At 37.5% G+C, this 26,696-nt stretch overlaps 1 protein-coding gene and 2 long non-coding RNA genes across 5 annotated transcripts in view; 2 read left to right on the forward strand and 1 right to left on the reverse strand.

Annotated features, from left to right (window-relative positions):
- Positions 1 to 11,192, forward strand: part of LOC114230451 (uncharacterized) — a 78,650-nt gene extending 67,458 nt beyond the window's left edge. Inside the window, exons 2-3 of the long non-coding RNA XR_003616344.2 lie at positions 7,335 to 7,444; positions 11,158 to 11,192. This is a non-coding gene — a long non-coding RNA (uncharacterized LOC114230451). The remainder of the gene's footprint in view (positions 1 to 7,334; positions 7,445 to 11,157) is intronic.
- Positions 1 to 26,696, reverse strand: part of UTRN (utrophin) — a 454,375-nt gene that overhangs the window by 221,636 nt on the left and 206,043 nt on the right. For all 3 annotated transcript variants that reach the window (XM_054722125.1, XM_054722126.1, XM_054722124.1), the window contains 7 exons: positions 25,935 to 26,070; positions 24,207 to 24,356; positions 22,544 to 22,619; positions 19,883 to 20,097; positions 17,789 to 17,906; positions 13,645 to 13,850; positions 11,939 to 12,093 (listed from right to left, as the gene is read on the reverse strand). In XM_054722125.1, the coding sequence (XP_054578100.1) occupies positions 11,939 to 12,093; positions 13,645 to 13,850; positions 17,789 to 17,906; positions 19,883 to 20,097; positions 22,544 to 22,619; positions 24,207 to 24,356; positions 25,935 to 26,070 (1,056 nt within the window). The remainder of the gene's footprint in view (positions 1 to 11,938; positions 12,094 to 13,644; positions 13,851 to 17,788; positions 17,907 to 19,882; positions 20,098 to 22,543; positions 22,620 to 24,206; positions 24,357 to 25,934; positions 26,071 to 26,696) is intronic.
- On the forward strand, positions 11,216 to 13,903 carry LOC129150483 (uncharacterized). Its single transcript, XR_008557238.1, has 2 exons — positions 11,216 to 11,272; positions 13,765 to 13,903. It is a non-coding gene; the product is annotated as an uncharacterized LOC129150483 (long non-coding RNA).

Raw genomic sequence — 26,696 nt, forward strand, 5'->3', positions numbered from 1 at the left:
GCATAGATCAGACTGTTGGACCTCAGAGGGAAGGTACAGGAGGGTGGGGATAAAGGGAAGAGATCAACCAAAGGACTTGTGTGCATCCATATGAGCCTAACCAGTGGTCACGGACAACAGAGGGGATGGGGGCATGCGTGGGGAGGGGTTTGGGATGGGAATGGGGGGATGAGAACAAATATGTGATACCTTAATCAATAAAGAAACTTAAAACAAATAAACAAAGTGCTATAAAAATTTAAAATAAATAAATAAACCAACAAAGTGCTAAAAAAATTTAAATTAAAAATTAAAAAAAAAAGAAAGTCAATTTAAAAAAAAAAGCAGCAGATGGAGTCAGTGTGTTCCTCCAAAAAAATTTAGCAACATGTGCTATCTCATTTATGTATGTTTTCTAATTGTCCATCCACACATCCATCCATTCATCACCATCCATCCATCTGTCCTTCTATTTGCATGTTAACTCAATATTAAAATGGTTATTTTAATATTCAATTTAAGGTGGTTTACTTTCTTATTTGTACTTTTCCACATTCTCTGAATTTAATGAACAGTTATCTTTTTACACATCAATAAACACATTCTTTTTAAAAATAGGTAAAAGATTTAAACAGACACATCATCATAGAAGATATATGGATGGCAAATAAGCACATAAAAAGATGCTAAGCATCATTAATCATCAGAGAAACATAAATTCAAACCACAATGAGATATCACTACTTATTAGAATGGATTTTAAAATGACTACATCAAATGCTGGTGAAAATGTAGAGTAACTGCAACTCTCACACAATGTAAGTAGGAGTAGAAAATGGTACAGCCATTTTAAAAATCAGTTTGGCAATTTTTAACATTAACCATGCACTTAAGATACAATCCAGCAATCATTTTACCAGAGAAAAAATGGAAATGTGTCCACACAAAACCCAAATGCAACTGTTTATAGCTGCTTTATTCATAATGCTCAAAAACTGATAATAACCCAAAAGTCATCCAATGGTAAATGCTGAACTGTGGTACATGCATACAATGGAAATAAACTACTGATAGATGAAACAACATGGATGAAATCCCCAGTGCATTCTGCTAAGTGAAAGAAGCCAGACACAAAAGCTGCATACCATGATCACATTTATATGACATTCTGGTATGTCAGCAGCCTCATCTCAGCACTTACTTACTAAAAACTTCGTAGTGTTTGGCTGCCTGCTGAACACATCCACATTGCTTCTCCTGGGACACGGTGCCCTCCACACTCTATCACTAATTCACTTTTCCAGCTTTCCCTAAATTCTCTCCAATACTCTGTTCAGGTCAAGGTGGGCTGTTCCATGTCCGCATAAAAATTTTATATCCATAGATAAATTCCGACCACCTCCACTTAACAAGATCCTACCAATCCTTTAAAGGTTAATAACTACCATCTCCTCCAAAATATCTCAGGCCAATTAGGTTTCCTTGTTCTGGGTTCATTAAAGGTCAGTATGCCTCTTTATACAGAAATTAATCACATGTATCCTGGGGAAATCCTTGGATTGGGACCTTATTTTTACTTAAATTTTATTTTAACTATATTATAGAGATTTCTTATCTGTCCATTTATTCTGTAACTCATAATGGGCAGAAGCAGTCTTTTATATCTCCACTAGAGACCCAGTGCACAAAAATTCGTGCACTCAGGGGGAGAGGGGGTCCTTCAGCCCGGCCTGCGCACCCTCTTGCTGTCTGGAACCCTCAGGGGATGTCCACCTGCCGGCTTAGGCCCACTCCCCAGGAAATCAGGCCTAAGCCGTCAGTCAGACATCCTTAATGCTGCCGAGGAGGCAGGAGAAGCTTGCAGCTATCAGCCCTGTGGGAGCACACTGACCACCAGAGGGCAGCTCCTGCATTGAGCGTCTGCCCCCTGGTGGTCAGTGCACATCATACCAACCGGTTGTTCCTGGTCATTCTGCCGTTAGGGTAAATTTGCATATTACCCTTTTATTATATAGGATGTTTCTCGGTCCTTATTACACTATTATAATAAGCATTTATAGAATAATGAAAATCTATAATATGCCTTTAAAATTACCTCCCAAATATCCATTTTCAAGAAGCTACTGAGACATCCTCCATAAAACTCAGTTTGTAAATCCAGAAAGAAGATATGAGAAGAATGAAAACAAGAGACCAGCACAGGGAGGAGCTCTCACGCAAACAGTGCGAGGTGAACTCAGAAAAGAGGGTGGTGAATCCAAACTGCAGGTGCAGGCTGCCATCACCATTCCAACTGCCATGTTTCGTTTTCACTTGACAAAGTTTACAAAGGAGACATCCTGACAAAGCGAAAAATAACACAAAACAGGACACCCCCCACCACCACCACCAAAAAAAGAAAAAAGAGGAAAGAAAGCAACAAAACAAAAACTCATGAGATCCAGGAAATAGGGATTCCAGACGAGCAGAAAGGCACAGACACTACCAAAATGATGGCTGTGCAGCAAATCTAGAAAGCTGGTCCCCAAGTAAACACATTAGAAGTGACAGACAACTTAATGCGATTGGCTTTGTGGGAAATTGTGCTGTCAGGCCATCGGAAAATGTGGGAAGAATGAGCAACAGGTGCAAAGAAAACTAAGCATGTAAAAACAAAGCCATCATTAATTTCAGGTAAACCAAACAGAGGAAGCAAGATTAAGTCAACTTACAGGGTTCAGCTGTTAATGATATTTAGACAGGCATAATGTCAACACAGTATCTGTTTATCTAAAAATTCATGATGAGATGGTACAGCCACTGTGGACAATAATATAGCAGTTCCTCAAAAAAAATAAAAAAAATAAATATATCACCTAGCAATTCCATTTCCGGGTATATGCCCAAAAGAATTGAAAGCAGGGTCTCAAAGAGATATCCGTATACCTATGTTCATAGCAGCACTATTCACAATAGCTAAAATGTGGAAGCAACTTTAATTTTTTGATAATCATGTGCCTATATCTCTTTAATTTTTAAAATTTAGAAGTTACCCACCAGAATTTGGGTGGCTGTTGTTAGTGGTGTTTTATCTTCCACCTAAGCCTGCCCATATTTGCAAAAATTAAAACATCAACAGTAAACACATTAGAAATAGCCAAGTAAAGGCTGCGCCAATAAGATACTAGAAAGAAAGAAACCAAAGGAGTACACACACGCAAGTAATCATCCATGAACAGATGATTCTTATTTTAAAAACACTCATATAAAATGTAGTAATTATAAAATTTTTCATTTTACATACTCAGTATCCTTTATTTTAAAGAATATTCATAATGGGTTATGTGGCAAACAGCCAATGTAAAAACAGATCATTATACATTAGTTCTATTAAACCTGAAAAATGGCCAGACTAGAGGAAAAGTGCAAATGTCCTAGACCCTATGGGTGAATTCAGAGGATTCCTTATAGACCAGAGACAATTATCTACCCAGCAAGCATAAAGACCCAGGCTGGCAGGGGAGGTAGAGAACCTAAAGTGACCCACAAAAGGACAAATTACCTACTGGACATCAGTGGAAAAAGTGATTCTGCTTTTAAGATATTCACTTTGTAGGAAACTGCAGAAAAACAACTGTTAGATGATGTAAGAAAACTCTACTTTGTTCGTTATGAAAGCCAAAGAATAAGCATTTGTATCAAGGAGACAAGGTTCCACCACGGACTAGTTCTCACAACCTGGGCAGCTGCCTGTCTCCTCCAGCATCATTTTCATCATCTCTGAAAACTCTGCTTGGCACATGAGGTTCTCCATGGTCTGAGTGTTTGCTTACCTCCTCAAGAATCATCTCATCACTCCAAGCCTCGTGCTTTATTTAACTACAAAAATGAATCAATTCCTAATCCTCAAAGTGGTCACTGTCTCTGTCATATCCAGAGCTTTCGTTTTTACTTCTTTTTCCTTAAATACCTCTTCCCTCCCTCCACTACACTTCCCCTCCCCACTGCATTCCTTTTTACTTACCCTGCAGAACGTGGTGCAGACACCTTCCTAACCTACATGGGACCTCATCCCTGAGCACCCATGATTTCCCTGCCACGGCCAATGCTGCTATAACAAGGCACTACAGACCTAGTGGCTGACAGCAACTATTATCTCACAGTGTATAAGTTAGTTTCTGAGAGGGGTCTCATTGGACTAAAATGAAGCTGTTGGCAGGCAGGACTGTTTTTTTCTAAAGGCGTATCCATTTCCTTGCTATTTCTAGCTTTGAGAAGTCACCCACATTCCTTGGCTCATGGTCCCTTCTTCCATCTTCAAAGCCAGCAGTATAGGGCTGAGTCCTCACGCCACATCTCTCTGACTCATTCTTCTGCCTTCTTTCTCCAATTATTAGGACCCATTAGTGATCCAAGACAGTCTCCCCATCTTTGGGGCCATTATCCTGCCTGTCTCATGATACTGTACCTCCGATCGCAACTGAAAGTGACTGCTTTCTTGTGTGTTTAAAGTTTCTGAATCATCAGTTCACCTGGTACCCCTAGGACCTATACAGAGTAGCATCTCAACAAGTATTTATTACAAATTAATACAAAAGTAGGACTAATATCTCCCTTCCTGCAATATTTTAATAAATGTATCAAAACATAGTAAACACTCAATAAATAGTAATTTACCTTACCTTATATATGAACTTGATGAAATACTGGGAAGTTAATTTTACTTATAGCATACAAATGAGCAATTTAATCACAAATGTCCCGAGGAATCTTTTTAAATTCACATATATCTGATGTCAGATTTTTTATTGTGAATGTAATCAACTATTAAAATAATGAACATAGTGACAACTAAACCCTATGTATAGCAGTCCAGATGATCTTCATATTATTATAATACACATTTTAATTTTTTATAATCATAATATATATACATATACATAACTTATAGTCTGGTTTTTTAAATTAATATAATTCTATGTGAAATTGCTAATAGAATATAGCTCAAAGGCAGTTCTCCACACCACCCATTTCAGTCTTCTTAAAAATTAGATCAAATGCTAGAGTGTGGTATAAAGGACACCACAACAATCTTTTATCCATTTTCAAGGAATTTCATATGATATATTATATGGCCAAAAATAATTGCTAAAATTAGAGGCTCAGGAGTGTGTATGCACACTTTATTAGACAGGCTAATAAATTACCATTTATGCTATTGGGCATTGCTCTCAGAAGAAAACAACCTAATTCTACACCTCTGCAGTTTACTAGCTATAAGGCTTGGGTGAATCATTTTAATTCTCCAATTGTGTGAGGGGTTTTTCATCCCTAAAATAAGTTGTTTGGACTAAAAGTAAAAGACCCATTTCAGACTGACCAAGGGTCCTTTTAAAACTACATAAGCCATCACATCACAGAGATAATGAAATCTGCTAGAAGAGGTCCTCCATTCTCACCCATCCCTAGCTTCAAATTTGGCTTCATTAAGTATCCCTGCTTGGAAATGAAAGGTTACTGATGGGAGTGGATGAGCAGTGAGCAGAAAGCAAAAAGGTCAGGAAGTACTGATGTGGAAGATTCCTGAGATCACACCCAGCACTGAGCTCCCGTTAGTCCATGGTTCACAACGCAGAGTTTGGATTTGGCAGCTCTGGTTGCTGCATCTCAAGAAAGACCAGAACAGAGCTAGAGGAGGTACTGAGAAATATAATGAGAGAACACAGGGGAAGGAGCACTATTCTAGAAAAAGAATCATCTTAACTTCAGGAAATTGTGGCTACCAGACAAAGGCAGAGAAGTTTCATAAAAATCTTTCTTAACCTACAAATCATAAAGAGCAAGGACAGGCTGACAACCTAGAGGATAAAACATTTGATGTAGAAGGCTAACTTTAGCAGAAACAAGATGTTTTACTTCAAACAGAAGTAACACACTATAGAATTCTTTTGTAGAAGAAATGGTACAGATGAAAAATATAAACTGCTTCTCATAAAAGATTAGAGGAATTCACTGGTGACAGATTTACTTACAATAGTTTACATTAAAGATAGCTGGGATTAAAAAAATGTAAACTCTTAGCTTTTAAGGAAATTTATATTATAAAAGCAACTGATATAGCTTAAAGTAATCCATCTAAATAGCTTATAGTTATTTTTTAGCACAAAAAACATGGCCACCCACATAACTGCCTTGTTTAAATATTATTTTAAAGATGTTAAATGATACTTGATATTTTAAACTACAAGATATACTGGTTAAGCAAGTGTGTATGTGCTTATAATTGGTCAAAAGAGGGTTTGAACATAAATACATATGACTTTTTAAAACTTAAATGGAAAAGAGCATCTCAGAAAACCCACAAATATGTGTTACTAAACTTTGGTATACTTAAAAGGTGACCTTTATTTACAGTTACATGAGACTGAAATATATGTATCTTTTTTAGAGCGGAAAAAAATGGTAGCATCAGTAGTTTGAGTGGCATGTAGAAAACTTACAATGAAATATTATTTAGGTTTTTCAATGGGTACTTTCACAAGGTAATTTTGTTCTTTGGTAAATAAAGTAGGATTTAGCTGGGAAATATATTAAAACACCCCGTGGGGAAATGCAGTAGATTTAATGAAGAATTAGTCACTGCAGATTTCTCTCTGTTACATAGAGATTGGGGTATCATGAAGCACTTTAAAAATTCACACCGTGGGATTTAAGAAGACTGCTGTAAGCTGCTAATACCACACGCTCAGGAAGCTCTAGAGAGAGCCCCAATCCCCTTGCCCACCCCATGATGCCTGCCCATGACTTTATATAACCCAAAGGAGCAGTTTTCTCTTCGGCTGCCAATGACAGCAAGTAAATATTTAAGACCACAGAGCTATCCTCGTGAGAGGATTCATCCCACCACATCCTATTTCCTTTTTAGCTAAATCACTACTCGACATTGGGCCTTTATTAGCCAACCAACATTAGACTGTAACTCAAATGCTACTCTGCACGTTTCCCAATTTGCCAAAATCCACCCTCAAAACCCATCTGTTATGCCCAGAACTCTATTCTGTGTTGGGCAGACTCCACAGATCAATCCCTTCACCTTATCTTAACGAAAATTGGTTTCCCTAGGGCCATCAATTCCCCTGAAAGCTTTAATGAAGTTTTTTTTCTTGTTTCTCTCAGACCCTATCTTCCTCAGGTTGAGGAGTTGGACTAAGGGTCCTCCTCTTTGCTTATCTTTACTAATTCTGGCCATTGTTTTCTCTTCTGGGCAAAAGTCTACTCTTTCAAAACATAAGATTTTTATCCATTATGTTCAAATCCTCACCTCTAGGTCTATGGTCACTGCATATGGTTATAAAGGTTGCTCACTGTCTCAACAGGTAAATGGTGTCTGAAATCCAACTCAAGGTCTTCTGAGCAAGCCACAGGCTCTAGTGAGGGACTGCATCACCAGGGAAAAGGACACCAGAGACGTCATTATGGAGTAGAGGTAATCCTGGTCTCTACTTCCTTATAAACACCTTCCTCTGCTCTGTCCCCTATCTTTCATCTACATTCTTTCTACTTGTCTCTGAGTAGATGAACACTGCTGAAGAACACTACAAAGGTCTATCTTCCCTATGCATTTATAATCATAAACCACAAGGAGGTACCGGCACTGCCCAGCAATGCTGTAAAGACCCCTAGGAAGCTCTCTGTCCCACACACCAGAATTCTGATTTTATATCTGATCTTCTTTCTTCAAATCTCTCAGTCCCACCTCCAGTCTCACTGACAGCATGCCTCACAGATCATAAAGAAAGCAGAAGCATTGCACAGAGAACCTTTCATCTTCCTACCAAGGCTCCAATCCACATGCATCCCTACTCTTCCCCTCATTGTCCTTCCTGTCCTACTGGAAAACACACCCCAGCTCTTACCAAACCCAACTGTCCAGATTTCGCCTTCTAGTCTACTCTAGGACTTTCTTTCCTCTTACTTTGTTCTCTCTGTCTGGAATCATCCGTCTCTCCTCTACTGGATCATTCCCAGGAGCATAAAACCATGCTTTACCATGTCCCATCCTAAAGAAAAATCAATGACCACACCAGGAAACAAGAAACCCTCCAGGTAGTACCCAATCTCTCTGTCCCTCTTCACAACAAGCATTTCTACTGTTCTTTCCACAAATTGGTTCTACTTCCTCACCTTCACCTCATTCTCAGAAACGATCATTTTAAGTATAGAGAAATCTCATCTTAGCTATGCTAAGTAACTTTAAACATGCCACTGAAACTTCTCTGAGCCTTATAGCATCCGATCAGACCAAGCATTCTTAATGGAGGCAGTAAGTGATTCTTTAGAAGGGTAAGGTGGAGGATGGGAATGGGAAAAAATTGACTCTCTGTGTAAAGCACAACTATAAAGTACAGAAACAGACACACAGTATACCCATGGTATTAAAATTTCATGAAGGAAGATACCTAAAAAAGACTTCTTAGGGGGTTAATAATATTTTTAAAGGTTAAGAAATACTGGTTTAAAAGAACTGTAAGTCTACGTACAACTCTTAAAGGTCCTTAATTCTATCTTCACAACAATGCCAAGAATTCAAAACATGCTTACAATAAGTTCACACACTTTGTTTAAGAAGGCCAGGACAGATTTTAAAATGTTAGAAAAAGACCTATTGTATATAGAATCGAAAATATCGGGAGCTAGTTGTGTTTCAGAATTTAAACTTTTTTGTACATTAGAAATCTATTATGAATGTATCTATATGACATATTACCTCTAAGTGGGATGTGAAGTGGCAAACGCATTAATATTTCCGCGCTTAGGAACAAGGGTATTCACACCAAGCAGGATAAATAAAGACTATAATAAATGGTCTCATGTCAGGCCACAGCTTTCTGATATCTCAGCATATTGGATTTTGGCACTGCAGATAAGGGACTATGGACCTGCCACTGTGAGTGGCCAAATTACTTAGGCCAATTGCAATTCACAGAAAACATTTCCTTTGAAAGCTGATATTAAACTTCACACATTATCCCACAATAACAATATTCCATTGGCAAGTATAATAACCTTTCACCCCTCCAGCACTTGGCTGCCAAGTGTGTATGTTCAGAATTCAGCTGGAATCTAATGAACAAAATATACTGACCAACAAAATAGGTCCAGAGGCATGGAAGCGTGGAACAAACTGAGGGGCAGGCAGGGGATGGGAAGAAATTAACCAAAGAACTTAAATATGTATGTATATACGCAGCCCATGGGCACAGGCAATAGTGTGGTGAAGGCCTGGGGCGTGGCAGGAGTTGGGTGGAGGGGGGCAAAGGAGGGGAAAACGGGGACATCTGTAATACTGTCAACAATAAAACATATTTTTATATTTATAAAACAACAAAAGAATACAGCTGGGAGGCAGGAGGTGAGCCATGGTGCAAGGCCTCCCAGCAGCCATTACAATGGCCACGTACTGGAGAGTGTTACATTATTCATAACAGAAGCCCCATATCTTTAATCAGATCTGGCTTCTAAACTCAACACAGGTAAATATTACACCTATGTCCTCATCCATAGGTGTAATATTTTTGTCCAATCTCTTCCCACACCCCTCATGCCCCCTTTCCCCCAAGAATTGTCAGTCCATTCCCCTGATTCTATTATATTCACCAGTTTATTCTTAAGGGAGGCAGTAAGTGATTCTTTAGCCAGGTAAGGTGGAGGACAAGAGTGGGGGGAGGGGGGGTAATTGACTCTTTTTACGTATAAAGCATAACTATAAAGTACAAAAACAGACACACAATATACACATGGTATTAAAATTTCATGAGGGAAGGTACCTAAAAAGGCTTCTTAGGGGATTAATAATAATTTTAAAAGGTTGAGAAATACTGGTTTAAATGAAACATAAGTTTACATATAGCTCTTAATGGTCCTTAATCCTATCTCTACAATAATGCCAAGAATTAAAAAAATGTTTACTACAAGTTCACACACTTTGTTTAAGAAGGTTAGGATAGATTTGTATATTTTAGAAAGTTCTCCAATTAAAACAGTTCAAAATTATAAATGTCACTGTATTTAAAAGAGAAAATCCTCTCAAATCAAAGAAACCCCAGCTGTCACTCATGAAGGGACCCTATGAGCCACAGTTGTGTTGGATTTTCCCTACTTTATAGATAACAGTTTACCCAAATTATGTCCAGATATGAATATATTTAGTTCTTTTCCCCCAAAATGGGGAAAGAAACTAGAATAAGGACAACTATTTGTAACCACCATGAAGTTGGAACACTGTGGCTGTCTTCGCTATGATAAATGAAAGATCACCTTGGAATATAATTCATTTTTAATTGCCTCTTCCATCTAATCTAACTACTGCTGGAGTCTGTCATAAAATATTTACAAAGTAAAAGCAAAAAAAAGAATTGGGGGTGCTAAATAAAGCAGGCCACATATTTCTACATGATCAATTTTTGGGGCATTGTTTACAAGAAGAACAAAGTCATAACTTATATGTGAATTTTGGGAAACAGATGAAGTATGATTAAGGACGTCTCTTAGTGTTACAGCTGTCTTTTTAAAACTGAAACATAATTGACATACAACCTTGTATTAGTTTTAGGTATACAACGTAATGATTTGATTTATGTATATATTGTAGAGTGATTAGCATCCATCACCACAGTTACAATTTTCTTGTGATGAGAACTTTTAAGATCTACCCTTTCAGCAACTTTCGAATATATAATACATTATTTATTGTTAAGTATAGTCACCATGATGCACATTACATTTATTTTATTTTATAACTAAATTTGTATCTTAAATCTGTTTTTTAATTCACCTTCTTCTCAGCCTTGGATTCGAATCCTTTCTACACCCAAATACCTTGTTACAAAACAGTTGTATAAGACGCTAGAAAGATCAATATTATAGCTATGTTCTGCTTTAACCACTTATGAAGTTTTGTATTTGCAACCCCAGTCTTATTTCCTCCAGAATCCTAGGTTTTTCATGCTCATATAACGCCCTCATAATTCTCTCTGAATTTTCCAAAACTCCACTTTAGAAATTATAACTAAAAATGGCATTCTAAAATTGTATAAAACACCTTTCATGTCAAACTGTTATTAAATGCTTGACCATACTTTATTACCAGTAATATATATATATCATAAAGTGTTCTAATATTATCCATTTTATTCACAGAAAAACAAACGCGTTAGGTTATCTTTGAAGCTTTCAGGCAGCTACATTTGCATATGTAAAGATGTGTGTGAAACTGAATTCCCTTAGGCAAGGTGCTCCCTGCAGGATGCTGAAGGTAAACACATCTTGACTGATGGTGAATATAAATATGCCATCTTAAACAGATGCTAACCACTGTTTATAGGTCCTCAAGTCCTAGGTCTTCAAGTGACAGGAAAATCTCTCTTATAAACCCATATGCTATTTTAAGACTGTTCCAAATATACTGACTAGACAGAGTAATAAAAAGAAAATATATATATATCAGGTAAGCCCTGAATACACACAGAATAGTTCAGGAGTCTAGAGTTGGATTCTTGTGTTCTCAGCCTCAACTGAGGCAATCGGCCAAACAGTCCACTATTTTAATGACCATTAGGATTACTATAACCCTAATGCAGCTGTGCATACCTGAGTGTTCCTTAGCATCATGGAGCTACAAGATTTACTCTAGGTAACACCAAGGAGACCAAAAAAGAAAAAAAAAAAATCAGAACACATAAATAATCACTGGCAAGGTTTAGACTTATTTAAGGGAAATCTCCATTGTACAAAGTCAAGTAGATATTGTATAAATATACATTCTGTATGATAACACTCAGAATAGCATAAAAAAAATTTTAATCACAATAAAATGTACTTCCAGTAGTCTCACATTTTGGCATGTTTCCATGAGAAAGCCAAAGCCATCAAATTCTCAACCTGACAACACACCGTTACCTGGCAGGGCCTTAGCATTTACCTTTGTTTGAGATTGATCCATGATGTTTTCAGATACTCTGTGGTTTCCTTCACGTTCCTTGTGTCATCGCTACCATATTCCCTCAGCATCTTCTGCAGGATGTTATCGAACGCCATCACGATCCCGTCTCCAGGACCCAGTTCTTGAAGCAGTATCTAAGGTGCAATTTCAGGCACCATTGTTAGACTTGGTCACTCAGTAACCAGTATTGCCAAAACATTGGTCCTCCCAGTAGGTTTTAACATGTTTTAGACACAGGTATCAAAAGGAGGAAACAAATTATTGGACAAACTCTTGCATGTAAGTTTAAACCAAAATAATTACAGACGTGAAAAGAAAAATGACTAAGAAAATCATCAGGTACATAGCAGATGACATTAAACAAATGCTTGTCTTTTCCTCTTTTAGATATTTTATTTCCTGAAAACAATGTCTTTTTGCATTCCTTCTGCTATACATCTGATCCTTATAGGAACATGCACTGTATAGGAATGAATTGACTATAGAGTTCCCTTATATGTACTTAGAGCAATGGAAAGGGCCAACAATACGGAAGTCTTCTGTCTCCTGCCCCTCGCGATCACTGTGTATGTTTATAGGTAACTGCTTGAGTGGATCAAGCAGCCACCCAAGGTTCACTGGGAGTTGTTGGAATAGCTACACCGAGGCTATGTCCATTGGCATATCAGTTCCTTGACACGCCTTTTCAATCTCTGAAGAGTCCCTGGGACCAAGATACTCCTCATGAAATCTAAAGGACAAATGAAAGTTCCTACAGTTTTTTGTAGCTATTGGAAAAAAAAAAAAAGTCAACCCTAAAGTTTCTGGAGAAAATGACCATACTGCTAATTAGAAAAGAATATACTACATATGATGATTGAAGCATTGATACCACTTTGAATTGTATTCCTTTACTGAAGGGTCAGGGGCTCTGCTGATATTACTTTTGATCCACTTGGTAAAAACAATTAGCAGATATCATAAACACAGGGAATGATCCAGGAAATCAGGACACCTGGCCACTTGTTTTTTATATTATAACCACAGATTTAGATTTAGATTCCCACATATTAGTTATTATATTCTTCACAAATGTACACTTTACTCTTAGGCTATCTGAAGGGCAAATAAATGTTACACTAAAATATAAACTGACAACCATAACCTCTAATTCAAGAATATTTTCTGTGATTACGGAGAAAATTTAAAATAGTGCCATACATGTTCAATATTATTAACCAAACTGATCACAGAAGGTCCCTGCTCTGATGACACTGATAAATCAGTTTGTTACAAAGGTACTAAAAAAAACTAAACTTACTTATTACCTGATTTGTTCCCTACAGTAGCCCTCAAATGTAAGTCCCAAGAAATTTCCTAAATAGAAATAACCTTCAGGGTAGGCATGAAGGGAACAAAAGAAGGTTCTTGGGATCCTGAAAATGTTCCCTTTCTAGTGGCTGGTTTGTGGGTGTGTTCCAAATTGCAAGGAGTCAGTGAGCTGTAAATCTAAGATATATGTACATTTCGATTTGTTATGCCTCCAGGAATTTTTCAGAATTCTTCCTGGTCAAATGCTTTATATTAATTTCAATGTGTATTCTAAGAACTTGGGAAAACATCACAAGAATCCTTAAAATTACAGAACCAAAAAAACCACACATCCAACAAATCAATATCGCCAAAATATATCTAATGAGTCTTACTTGATTATCAGAAATTTGTTTGATAAGTGGATCCCTTCGGGCTTGTTGAAGAATATAGAGTCGAGCCTCATATTTTCTCATAAGTTCTTCCGTCTCTTCCTTGTGGTCATCCCACTGCAGGCTGTCAATCACCATGTCCTCCAGCTGCTGCTGCCGCAACTCCACGCCATGCTGAGTGCTGTCCCACTGGTTCCTTACCTTCTCCACTAAAGGACGCATTACAAAAAAAGAATTCCTGAAAGTGACTCTCAGGAAAAAGTACCTGATCCCAAACTTATTACAAATGAAGCTAGCAATAAAAAAGAGAAAAGAGGCAAGTCAACACACAGTCACACTATACAATTGATATATTTTGGAAACCATTTTTCAGGAAAAATTCTATTAAACTCTATTAAATTTTATTTTTTTACTGTTCCAACTGCTGGCCTCTTTTATGTCTTTTCTTTTTTTATATATGAGCAGTTGTTTATATATTTTAATTTATCTTTATTGTTGAGAGTATTAAAGATGTCCCCCATTTTTCCCCCCATTACCCCTCTCCACCAGGCTCCTGCCCCATCCCAGGTCTTTACCACACTATAGCTTGTGGCCATGGATTATGAATATATGCATACAAGTCATGCAAGTTCTTTGGTTAATATATATTTTAAATGCACTAAAATACCTTACAATAAAACCTACTACTGTGAACAGGTAAAGCAAAAAATTATAAGAAAAATCATTTTCTATCTTATTTTATATTTACAGGACTTGGTTAAAGAAAGGTATTAATAGCACTTTATGATAGAACTTTAAGACGCAGACATAGTTGCCGAGAACCAATTCCAGCATGTAACAATTACAAGAGTTTTACCAAAAGGTTGGTGAAGCTTGGGGAGCTCAACAGGGTTGAGTCACATGTAGTTTACCTGTTGGAAAGGGCTACAAAGCATTTCCCCCAAACCTGAATGGTATTGTTAACTGCCAGACAGTTCAGGGCATTTTATTGCCTCCTGTTGGCCAAACACCTGAACAGCTGTAGGCTATTCCCCAAACTGATAATGTTTCTGTATACCCTTTGATACCTTACCCTTTGAAGTATATATTTCCACCTTGCCTTGGGACAAATTGTGTTTAATAAAATCTCGGGGTCCTAGACAAGGAGAGTCTTCTAGCTCCTTCATCTGGAAGCTCCTCTGACCCCCAATGCCTATCAAAAATAACTTTCGTCCTTGGACTCCTTCTTAATCATCTATGGAGCAGCCCTTTCTCCAGAACGCTGAACCCTTTGTAAGGCTGGGGAAAAAGAACCCCGGCAATTGACCCCCGAACGAGGGGCTCCAACACATAGTCACTTGTCATCCTCAAAGGAGATGCTCTAAGGTAGTCTTGATTTGAAAAAACTTCTTAAGAATACTTTCACATTTGTCTTACTGTAGCATTAAATTTCTCTAAAAAGGAAGTATTTTTATATGTTGAAGTTCAAGAGACACTAAAAATAAAGTAAATTCAAGTTTTGTGTACCCAGCAGCCCTTCATTAAAAACAAAACAAAAAACAACAAAAAAAACCCCACAAATATTGGCTCTTTTCTGTTCTCTTTTATTGTTTCTTTCTCTTTCTCTTTCTTTCATTCTCAGTCTCTTTCTCTCCTCCCCTCCCTTCTTTCCTCATCTCATTTTTAAGATGAAGTTAAGAAAGAAATATCTAAGGAAACAAACTTCTGATTAATGACTTCAAGGGTGGTTCATGATCTTGAACTGAAGTACCCGTAAGCAATAGCTTTCAATATCTTCAACAACTCATGGATAATAGGTAGAAAGTTAAAAACAAAGTTCTAGAAGATATTGTGAATGTCATGGAAAATTGAAGGGCTATAGTTAAGTACCAGGCCAAGAAGAATTTAATTACAATATAACATTTCTTCTAGTAAAATTCTTGGGATAATACAGGCTATCATAAACCATTAAACTTATCACTCCAATATTGTTCAGAAACCTGCAAATTATACTTACATGTAATAATTCTAAAAAATTGTGTCAATGAGATGATTGGTTTTATACTGTCTGAATAAAAGCTTAAATAAATTGCTTAAGATTGTAACTTAAGGAGAAGACAAATCTATCATAATGTTCTACTTGTCAGTTAAGGAATTACATAGAGTAGTTTTGACCAATTCTACTACAAATAGAATCCTGAAAATTGAACAAATAAAACTAAAGACATCAAGTGCCTGCAAATATCACTGGTTTATCATAAAAAGAAGCAGATTATCCTACTCTTTGTGAATAAGAGCAAAAAGAGCAAAAAACTTCTACTACTTTTGATAGTAGAAGCTGAGGATGATTTCTCATATAATAAATTGTGACAAAGACTGTGCAGTCTCTACATAAGAAAACGAAGAGAAAACAAAGAGAGAGAGAGGTAAATTGGAAAGGGAAGATATTCGGGAGAAGGAAAGAAACTTTGGACAAATACAGAGGTGGTGGGAAGAAAACGTAAGATGGTAGAAAAGGCAAAATGGAGATGGATTTGCAAAGAGTTTGGTGTCACTAAACCAGAGAAACTCCCCTGCCAGTGATGGGAAATGGGGTCCCTCTGGATCTCCACAGACATAGCAATCCATCAGTTCAGGAAAGGAAGGACAAATGGCTGAATCAGTAAAAAATAAAGCAACACTTTGAGACAGTGAAAGCTCTTTGCTAACTCATCTCTTGCAACAACCTTGCTGCCGCACATTTATTTTGAAATCGAAGCACCTTTTTTATAGGAGAAATAGTCGAATTTCTCCCCTCGAGAAATAGTAAACAAGGTGATAAAATACATTCCAGTTTCTATTCTGTCACAGATTAAGTCCATCACTTGTATGGAGCGTGGTGGGAGGCCTCAGAAAGGGGGCTATTCACAATCTGCGGAGGAATGTCAGTAACTGTGAGGTTCACAATGAAGTTACGGGGGCAAAGATCATGGCAGGAACTAAAGATAGAAAACACCAGGGACCAGAACAGGGTGGGAAAGACTTTATAGAAGGGGTGACATTTTATTAGCTGAGGAGAAAAATATGCGAATAAAGGTAAGGAGAATAAGAACTGTCCGGAAGTTTTAAAGGACATCTACAGTACAGAACAGCTACAGATGAGGCCGAGGGCTGGAATGGAAGAGAGGGTGATAAAAGCAGACAGTGAGCGTCCCTAGAAGTCCCTAAAGCAGTGATGGCGAACCTATGACATGCGTGTCAGCACTGACACACGTAGCCATTTCTGATGACACGCGGCCGCATGCCGAGGATAAAACATTTGCTGCTCCTGAGGATGAAACATTTGCGAAATGTTTTTTCCTCAAAGTGACACACTACCCAAGTTATGCTCAGTTTTTTGGCAAAGTTTGACACACCAAGCTCAAAAGGTTGCTCATCACTGCCCTAAAGTATATTTTGATTTCAAAATAAATGTGGCAACAAGGTTTATTATACCAGAGGAATTAGTAGAGCACTTTTAGCGTCTCACAAAGTGGGGTTATTTTTCCTGAATTCGCCATTTTACTTCTTTCTCCCTCCTTTTATTATTAGATTGTTTTTGCCTTCCCATTCTTGAGAATTCAGACTTTGTTTTATATGACATACAGATGCTTTTAAGCCAGATATTAAACTCGAAACAAAAATCGTGGCTGTGGTTGCTTTGTTTGCTTATTTTTTATTTTGTTTTAGTTTGTCTTTAGCTAACGTGTTCCCAAATTACTGCCAGCTACAGAGGTACAGAGTAGTTTCTCAATAAATATCTTTGGACTGAATTTTGAGAAGATGAGTTAAAATACATGCTAAGATTTAGTTTTAGTGAATGAATTACAATGAAAGAATGGGTTTGCATTCCTGTGGGTTTCTCTAATTTTTCTTTTCTTGGTTCCTTCAAAAGGAATATTATCTTAACAGCAAATAATCCAATGAATCAGTAACTACTTAAATGTAATAATATTAATACTTTGAGGAATTCAAAAGGGAATTCTGACTGTTCACAAAAGATTAGAAAAAAATGGTATTTATTCATAGATAAAGAGTATCCAATATCAAATAATATTAATTTCTGGTTGAATAATCTTTGAAAAGGTGTATATGTGTGTAACCATTATCAGTGAAAGTAGATGATAACATATAATTATTTTGGACTTACATTTTTCTGTGATTGCTGTTCTCACATCTAAACTGGAAGCTTTATTTTTCAAATTCTGAGCCAGTGTAAAAACATAGTCAAGTTGAGGATGGCGCTGTTCCATGTCCGCCTTTGTGATCTGTTTAAGAAGAAATGATTTTTAAGATCTGTTAATAGGCTATTTTCCAAGAACACTAAGGAGCAAAACTGGTGTACTGACATCAAAGTTATTTGTCTCCTAAACAGGACAGTGAGGCATCTGCGATGTGGCACAGTCAGTCATAGGTTCAAATCTCAGCTCTGCCACTTATCATCTAGGTTACCAGGCACTTCACCTGTCTGTGTTTTTGTTTTCACAAAAAGAAATAGTAAGATACTGACAGCTCAGCTATTCAGGTCTGAGGAGATTAAATGAAGAAGTCCCTTTAAAAACTAAAAATTGCTCTGAAAACATTAGCAGTGATTTCTGCCGAAGATACCTTGCATATCAGGCCTACATCAGGTATGAACACAAACTAATGTCACCTACAGGGATGGCAGTGAGGTATTAGAAAAACGCTAATTGAATAATTGTAAATTAAATAATTTTAGACACCAAAAACTGTTGCTTTACAGGTATCTCTTGATAAGGATGGGAGAAAAGTTAATGTCAGGAAATGATGTGTTTCAACTATGGAACTAATAGCCATAAACACTATTTCCAATAAGTACAAATGGTATGGCAAAGATTCTCTCCCAGCTCTTCCTCTTTAGGAATTCACTAATTTTGCAGACTCCAATTACTCCTGCAGTGTCAAATGTTATTTCTAAATGGATTATTCACAACTTCCAATCCGGGGCCTGGAGAGACATTTCGATGAATGCTAATCATTTCTTTCTAAATGGCCTAAGAACCTCTCAACACAACATACTCGAAACTGAATCAATCAAACCCTCATCCACATTTCACTTCTGCTATTCCGAATCTCTGCTAATTGCGACAGCATGGTCTTAGCTGCCCAGAAAGGATCTTTTCTTTGTACTAAGCGTATCTTGCACTATTCCCATTGTTCCTGCTAAAACAAATCGTTGTTATCATCAGTCTCCAGTTACAATTTAAAAAAGAAAAGGAGTAAAAACACGTGCCCATTGCTTACAGATGAAAAGTCCAAAGGGCTCTGCTTGGCCTGCAAGCTCTGTCAGAGTGAACTCGAGCTGCCCTTGCTATCTCACTTCCTACTGCGCTTCTTGGCTGCACAAACGTTGACCCATGTCCCTCCCCCTCCCCATGCTCCCCCACCTCATGTGTTTATTCACTCTGCTCCCCAGACCAGCAATGCCATTTACTTGTTTCTAGATGTGAAAATCCCACATGGTCTGCCTTCCATCACTGTGGCAGTAACTCTCTCCTTCATCCGGGCTTCCCTATCCGGTTCGTGCACCTGCCTGTGCCTGTTATTACACTCTGCTCTGCGCAGAGACCGTTTACTTGCACACATTCAGTGCCTCCATCGTAATCGGGCATATTTGTAATCTGGGATACATTTGGTAACTATCTCAAAAGATAGTTAAGGAAGTAAACATGTAAATTACTTACAAAAGTTCCCAACACACATTAAGCACCTAATAACAGTTAGCAATCACTGTTATTATTTAATGGTTCATTCCCAATTTGTATTTAGTATATTCTTTTCCGTATCTCTATACAGCACACAAGCCCAGAAGCCAGCACACACTGAATATGGAAAAATAACTTTACAAATTGGCATGGCATGGTGTGTTTGTGTGTGTATATATATATATAATGATGGTCAGGCATTCTGACTTCTAATGTCAGCAATTAAACAAATTAGCTCATTATTTGTACTGATGGGACTAGATTTACAATCTCAGCTTCAGATGTTAAAATATACACTGAGTCTACAACTCAAGTGGTAAAGGTGATCTTACCAAAACAGCATAAATGCAAGAAAATCTGGACTCTTCCGAGCTAGTCTGAGATGGCTGTTTGGCAGATAAAGAAGTTCTTAAAGCTCACTCTCCCAGAGTTCAGGACAAACAAAAGGGAGACAAACAGATCGTGTCTACCCGTGTGCTGAGGTGTTGCCATGACAAACCTCTACCCTGTGCACCTACTTTCATTCTGGAAATCGTCTTATTGATCTCTTCCACATCCCCGACAGTGACAATGTTGGACTTCAGCATCTGGTCGATCAATATCAGCCAGTCAGCTAGTTCTGTTGTTGTTTTATCCAGATCATCAGGTATTGAAATTTCCGAAGTATGAGGAGCCTGAGCAGGAGGCTCTGATGCAGAGGATACTAGCACCACCTTTAGGGCACCAGGATGAGCTGAAATAAAAAATGTAGCAAAGTACTACCGAATCAACAGGATATTCTGACTGTGGTGGGGCAATGGTGACATGCGTCTGTGTGCTTATGTAAAATTTAGATTAGTTTAAAAAATGGTGAGAGTTTTTATTTCTTCATATGGAAGTGGCAATGGTATTTCCGACAGTTTCTATGTCTTTGGTAGCTGTAAAGCCAATTAAACACCCAGTTATACAATATTCTAGGGCAGCAATAACTCAGAAGTAACTAACACTGACACCAAGAGAAGTTATAGTAAGAAATACACCAACTGTGAGAAAATTAGCACTGCTATTTTATTTTGTCAAGAGGTTTGCCTTAATTATAAAGCCAATTTATTCATAGTTTTCTGTTGTTCAGAGAGCTTGCAAAGCACTTAACTTTATAATATGAGCACTAGCAATTCTTCATCCACATCATTGTAAATACCTAAGTGAGAATATCTATACTAATAAAAGGGTAATATGCTAATTAGACTGGACGTCTTCCAGACGTCCTTCTGGATAAAGCCACGGTGGCTGGGCTGAGGCAGAGGTGGTTAGGGGCAATCAGGCTGGCAGGGGAGAGTGGTTAGGGGCAATCAGGCAGGCAGGCAGAGGCAGTTAGGGGCGATTAGGCAGGTAAGCAGGTGAGCGGTTAGAAGCCAGCAGTCCCGGATTTCGAGAGGGATGTCTGACTGCCGGTTTAGGCTCAAACCCACAGGGACATCCTCTGAAGGGTCCCGGATTGGAGAGGGTGCAGGCTGGGCTGAGGGACAGCCCCCCATGCACTAATTTCATGCACCGGGCCTCTAATATGTATATATACTCACTACCTGTTACTTAACTCTTTCCCTATTACCCTTTTATTAGTATAGATATTCTTACTTAGGTATTCACAATGATGTGGATGAAGAATTGCTAATGCTCATATTATAAAGTTAAGTGCTTTTCTGGATATTTAGATGGCTCCTTACATTTCACTTTAAAAAAAAACTCGCAAGGCATGTCTTTTTTGTGTAGAGTACTTTGCATATTTCTGATGAACACTTTGGTATCGATTTGCTAAAGTAGAATGACTGGATCAGAAAACATAAAAATAAAAGTAATGTATTTAATACTTATTAGCAAATTTATTTTCCTTAAAAGTTGAAAATTGAGATTTGCAACAGCAACATGTGGACTCCGCATCCAGGACACACACCAATGATACTCTGTCTCAATGGATGAACACACAGTGCTCACCAGTGTGCTCATTTACTGGTTTTTTATTATCAGGGAGAGCAAACATTTTTTGTTTGTTAACCAAATATAGTATAATTTATAACTGTGGTCTTTATCTGCTTCCTTTTCAATTTGCAAGGACTCGTTTTTATAGGAACGATGAATCTTGCCATATTGCTGAAAACACTGTTTCTACTTTAGGATTTTTAATGTGTGTTTTCTTTTTAACATATAGATGTTATCAAATTTGGGTGATCATATCCATAAATCTGTCCTGGGAGATTGTTTTTCCAGAACTTTCAGTTAGAGATTCTTGTCTTTTTCAAAACTTGGATATATATTTTTCTCTCTCGGTTGTTTGTGCTTGTCTTCTGTTTTTAATGATGGAAGGTTTATTGTTTTTCTTTAGTTTTATACAAGGTAGCTGAATTATTAGACCCATCTGGAGCCCACTTTAGCATACGGTATATTAGATAAGGCTTAAATAATTTTCTAAAAGATATCGTCAATCCATAAATTCAGCACAATTTAAATTAAAAGCCCCAACAGGTTTGCATATATCTTGACAAAATCATCTATTGAAATGTCCAATTCCAAAATTAAAGGGCCAGGTAAGAGTCAAGAGAGAGAGCAGGGCACGGTGTTTCAGAGAGCTTGCAAGGCACGGTGTTATAGCTATGGTGCCGTAACCCGCACTCTGATCGGGACAAGGAAAGAAGGAAATAGTGAGAAAACTCCTTTCCTCCACACATAAGTGATCATCAGCATCTATCAGTAAATAGCTTCCCTGGGATGGAGAACTCTTCTAAAACCCCATCTCCCACCTGGTTCCAGGATACCTAATCCTTTGTTCTCAGTCATGATCTGTATGCAATTACACCCCTCCCAGGGCATGTTGCGTAATGGTTATAGCTGACTTTCTGAAAAACTGCATGTCCTCAGTTTCCCACCTTGTCTCCTCCCTTCCCTTCCCAGGCTCTCTTGGGGACCAGGTCCCGCTCTGGTTCCAGGAAAGGCAAAAAGTTTATCTCTCATGAGTGCCTTGCAGTCAAGTATGTGTTGGGTTTAAAGAAGACGTTCCTTTCATATAATTGAGAATAGAATAACAAATCACATCTGCGTTGTGTTTTTCAGTTTAAAGTTTTCTCTAATTCATATATGATGCTCATAGTCATAATGTTTTGCTATGTTTATAAAAAATGGTTAAGGAATAAACTATATCTTACCAGCAGTTCTTGACTGAGAAACAGAACAGGGCTCCTGGACGCGTTCCTTCAGTGCAGTGGGCACATCTCTGCATACCTATAGGATCCGGCCAAATGGAAAGAGAATAGTACCATATAAATAAAGGTGATCATGTAGAGAAAGTGTTACTCTACATGATAGCTTTGCTATCGACTGCAGTCTTGCTTAAGCCCCTACTCCACCAACATTACTATCAAGAATGCCATCCAGCCCAGCCATTGTGGCTCAGTGGTTGAGCATCTACCTATGAACCAGGAGATCATGGTTCTGTTCCCAGTCAGGGCACATGCCCTGGTCTCAGGCTCAATCCCCAGTAGGGGGCATGCAGGAGTCAGCCAATTAATGATTCTCTCTCATTATTGATGCTTCTATCTCTCTCTCCCTCTCCCATCGTCTTTGAAATCAATAAAATTAAAAAAAAAATTTTTTTTAAAGAACACCATCCAGTCCTTAGCTGCCCTGGCCCTTTGCAACATTTAATGCTGTCACGCCCCCTCCCTTGAACTCTGAACAGTTTGTATTCCTGACTTTCCTCCCACCTCTCTCTGACCTTCTAAGTGTCCTTCACCAGCTCATTCTCGTCTGCCCATCCATCAAATGCTAACATTCTAAAGGGTAGGATTTTTGGTCTTTCTACCATTGACTCAGGCTTCTCTCCCTGGGTCCTGGTTTCTAATGGTTACATCTACAATACAGAGTTTAAAGATGCTAAGGACTCCAAAAAATATATTTTCAGTTTGGCAACCGGATATTCAGACATGTCCAAATCTGAAGTCATCATCTGTCTCCCTGAAACCCCCTTGATAAAGCTAAGGTCTAATTGATCTTTCCAGATCACCTATCCTGATCTGATTGCTAAGAGGAGTTACTTGACTTCCTGATATCCTAACATCCATCCATCCTAAGATCACCCTATCATCTCTATAGTTCAGCTGTAGTGAGCTTTCAAAGGGTAACTTTCTCCTGCTTAACAACCTTCGACAGCTGCCCACTGCTCTCAAAGTGATGAACTGTTCTCAAGACACAGCTTAAATTCCTTGTGATGCATGGTGCGGCCTCCAGGATCTGATGTTTGCCAGCATCACTCATTCTTCACTTTATACTGAGCGACTTCCAGGACCCAAGTGCATTGTGCTCATTCTCTGTCTCTTCTAGACCATTTCACTTGCTGCTGTTCTCTCTGCAATGCCCTTTCCCCCATTGTTCATCTGTCCAATTCTTATTCATCCTTTACAAACTAGCTTGGAAATGATCTCCTCCAAAAAACCATCCAGTTACCCCCTAAGGCCAGAGATATGCCCTATTTTTATATCCCTATGGATCCCTCTATGTTATAATTGCTTAGCTACTTGTCTCCCCACAATAAACTCTTGGGATTAGAAGGAGTGACATACTCTTTGCTGTATTAAAATGGTGACTGGAATGAAGTGGAAGTTCGGTTAAAACCTATTCAGGGAGTGAATGACTGCATGAATGAATGAAATATCCCAGAATAGTATTTTCTAAAGTGTGTTTGTTGGACTTCTCTGCACAGTCAGCACTGCTTGTTCTTGGACATTCATAATTCGCCTACGTACAGTAAAATCAGTGAAATTCTACGATAAAGTTACTTAGAAAGGTGTCACAGTAATTCTTAATGCACACCTTATTCCACGTCGAATTTACAGTTCTTAAGTTTTCTGAAATCTTTTCTCTTTCATGTAAACTCAGACTTTTATCTGAAAGCATTTCCAATTCAGTTCTATTCAGCCATTTGAGTTTCTCGGCTTGTACGTCCATCTCCTGGTTTAAGTCCTAAAGGTGTCAGAAGAGAGGTATGATTAGAAGGTTGTTATACTAGAGAAAGTTCAACAACTATATTAGAAACTAACATACTTTGGGTGTTTTACAAATGTGAATGTTTAATTTCTTAAGCAGACAATAAACTTATAAGAAGCCTGAACATATGTTAACAAATTGTAATTGATATGGGAACGACCAACCTCCTGCAATGTGCACTCAGGTGCTCCCACCCACCACCCTGTCTCATAATAGGGTCATATCCTCTCATATCTACATTGATAATTTAACATTCTGTTCTTAGATGATGCAAATGATATCTGTTCCAATGAAAGGCCAAAACAAAATAGAAAGTCTTGTATGCATCTCTCTCTACCTCATCTCTACCGACCCTATTGTACTGTTCCGCCCTTTGCAACGGCCCCCAAATTGTTTACAGAAGGGATATTCCAAGAAAATGAATGAAATTTGTAGTTAAAACAGGAACAATTTTGTTAGCTATTTGATGTCACATTTTGAAAAGAAAACTTAATAATTGTTTCCCACATAATATTTTTTTGTTGTTACTAATAGTTTCCAAAATGCCTCAATCTTACTCCATTAGACAAAATCTCTTCAAATTAGTGGGCATCCTTTTAGGCATACTTTGATGCATGCCTTTGTGTTCATCCACATACACAGAGTGGCCAGATTATTATGATCTCTGAACACATAATAATCTGGCCACTCAGTGTATATCATATATAATAAAAGGCTAATATGCAAATTGTCTCCTTGACCAGGAGTTCGACCAGCAGGCAGGCCGGCCAACCACCCATGTCCCCTCCCCCTGGCCAGGCTGGTCAGACCCCACTCATGCACGAATTCATGCACCAGGCCTCTAATATATATATATTGAGTGGCCAGATTATTATGCATTCAGAGATCATAATAATCTGGCCACTCAGTGTACACATGCAATTTCTTCTTTTTTTAAATAAAAATATGAATGCAGTATGCTTATGTTCTGCAATAAGTCTTTCAATTCCTAACACAAAAAAATATAAAATTTATGGCTATTTGAGTATATTTATTTATATATCCTTATGTATTTTATATCTAGTATAAATAAACAATTATAAACAACCCTTGTAGGTTGTAGATAAACAGAAAAAATTGTATTAATAAAACCATGACACTGAGTCTAGAGTAACACCGTGAGTTACTCTCAAGTCACTTAAGAGTTTTCTTGTTTCTACAAAACTCAACTTTATAGCTAGTAATTAGCAATTATCTTCTAAATCCAAAAGCAAAAACTTTACTTCAAAGCAATAATTTATTCTACAATGATGATGTCTGTTTAAAATATCCTAAAAACCTTAGGTCTAATACTGAGACCACATGATTTATCATTTTTATGAGGGAAGCCTTACCTCTGCAAGAACAAAATACAGCTGCTCTTTAGAAGACCAAGATAGCCCTCTTTAAAGTTCACCACATATACCACAAAGTACCAAGTTTCTTACCTTTTTCTTCTTCTAATATTTTACCTTATTTTTAGTGTGACTGTGTGCATCAAAAAAGGATTGGCAAATGTAGAGACAAACCACTTACTGTTAATTCTTTGAAATTTTCTTCCAGCTCGGTGGTGGATCTCTTTTGCACAGCATTCTCGGCCTTTGTTAACCAACAGATAATCTCATCTAGTCTCCCTCTATATTCCATCACTTGCTTGCTTTCTCCTTGTAGCCTAAAAGAATATATTATTGAAAAATATTTGGAAAAATTATCCAATTAAGCAGAACAGCACACATTTACTTTGCATATCTGTACTAAATAAACCGCAAATGAAATGACTCCTGATAATTATTTCAATATGTTTTAATGTGTCAATAATAATGTATACATTCTGCAATACCAATTATTTGATAATGTAAGAATTCTTCCTTTATTAAATTCAAAAACATTGAAACTAAAGACTGTTATTTTCTCTCATCATGAAAATTATATTGAAATTTAATAAGAAGAATTTAAGCTAGATACCACTGTTCAACATAATGGACTTTTTAAAAACCATGAAAAGTGTTTTGATCTAAAAGTATAAGAAAAAGCACATAATTACTCCATAGAGAGAGAAAGACTTCATTATATGACATTTTATTAACATTAGGTGGCAACTATTATTCCACTTTATTCCAAGAAAAGAAAGAATAGATACTGAGAATGGAATTTCTTTTACAAGTATTAGAAAATGGAAATCTAGTTGGTTCATTAAAATAAAACTGATATTTAAATATAACCTAGTCATAAAAAGAGATCTAGAAAATAAAGTTTTAAAGGACATAAGGACACAAATAGTCATTATGAATATTAAAA

This window comes from Eptesicus fuscus, chromosome 10, assembly GCF_027574615.1.
Source record: "Eptesicus fuscus isolate TK198812 chromosome 10, DD_ASM_mEF_20220401, whole genome shotgun sequence".
NCBI classification, from domain to species: Eukaryota; Metazoa; Chordata; class Mammalia; order Chiroptera; family Vespertilionidae; genus Eptesicus; species Eptesicus fuscus.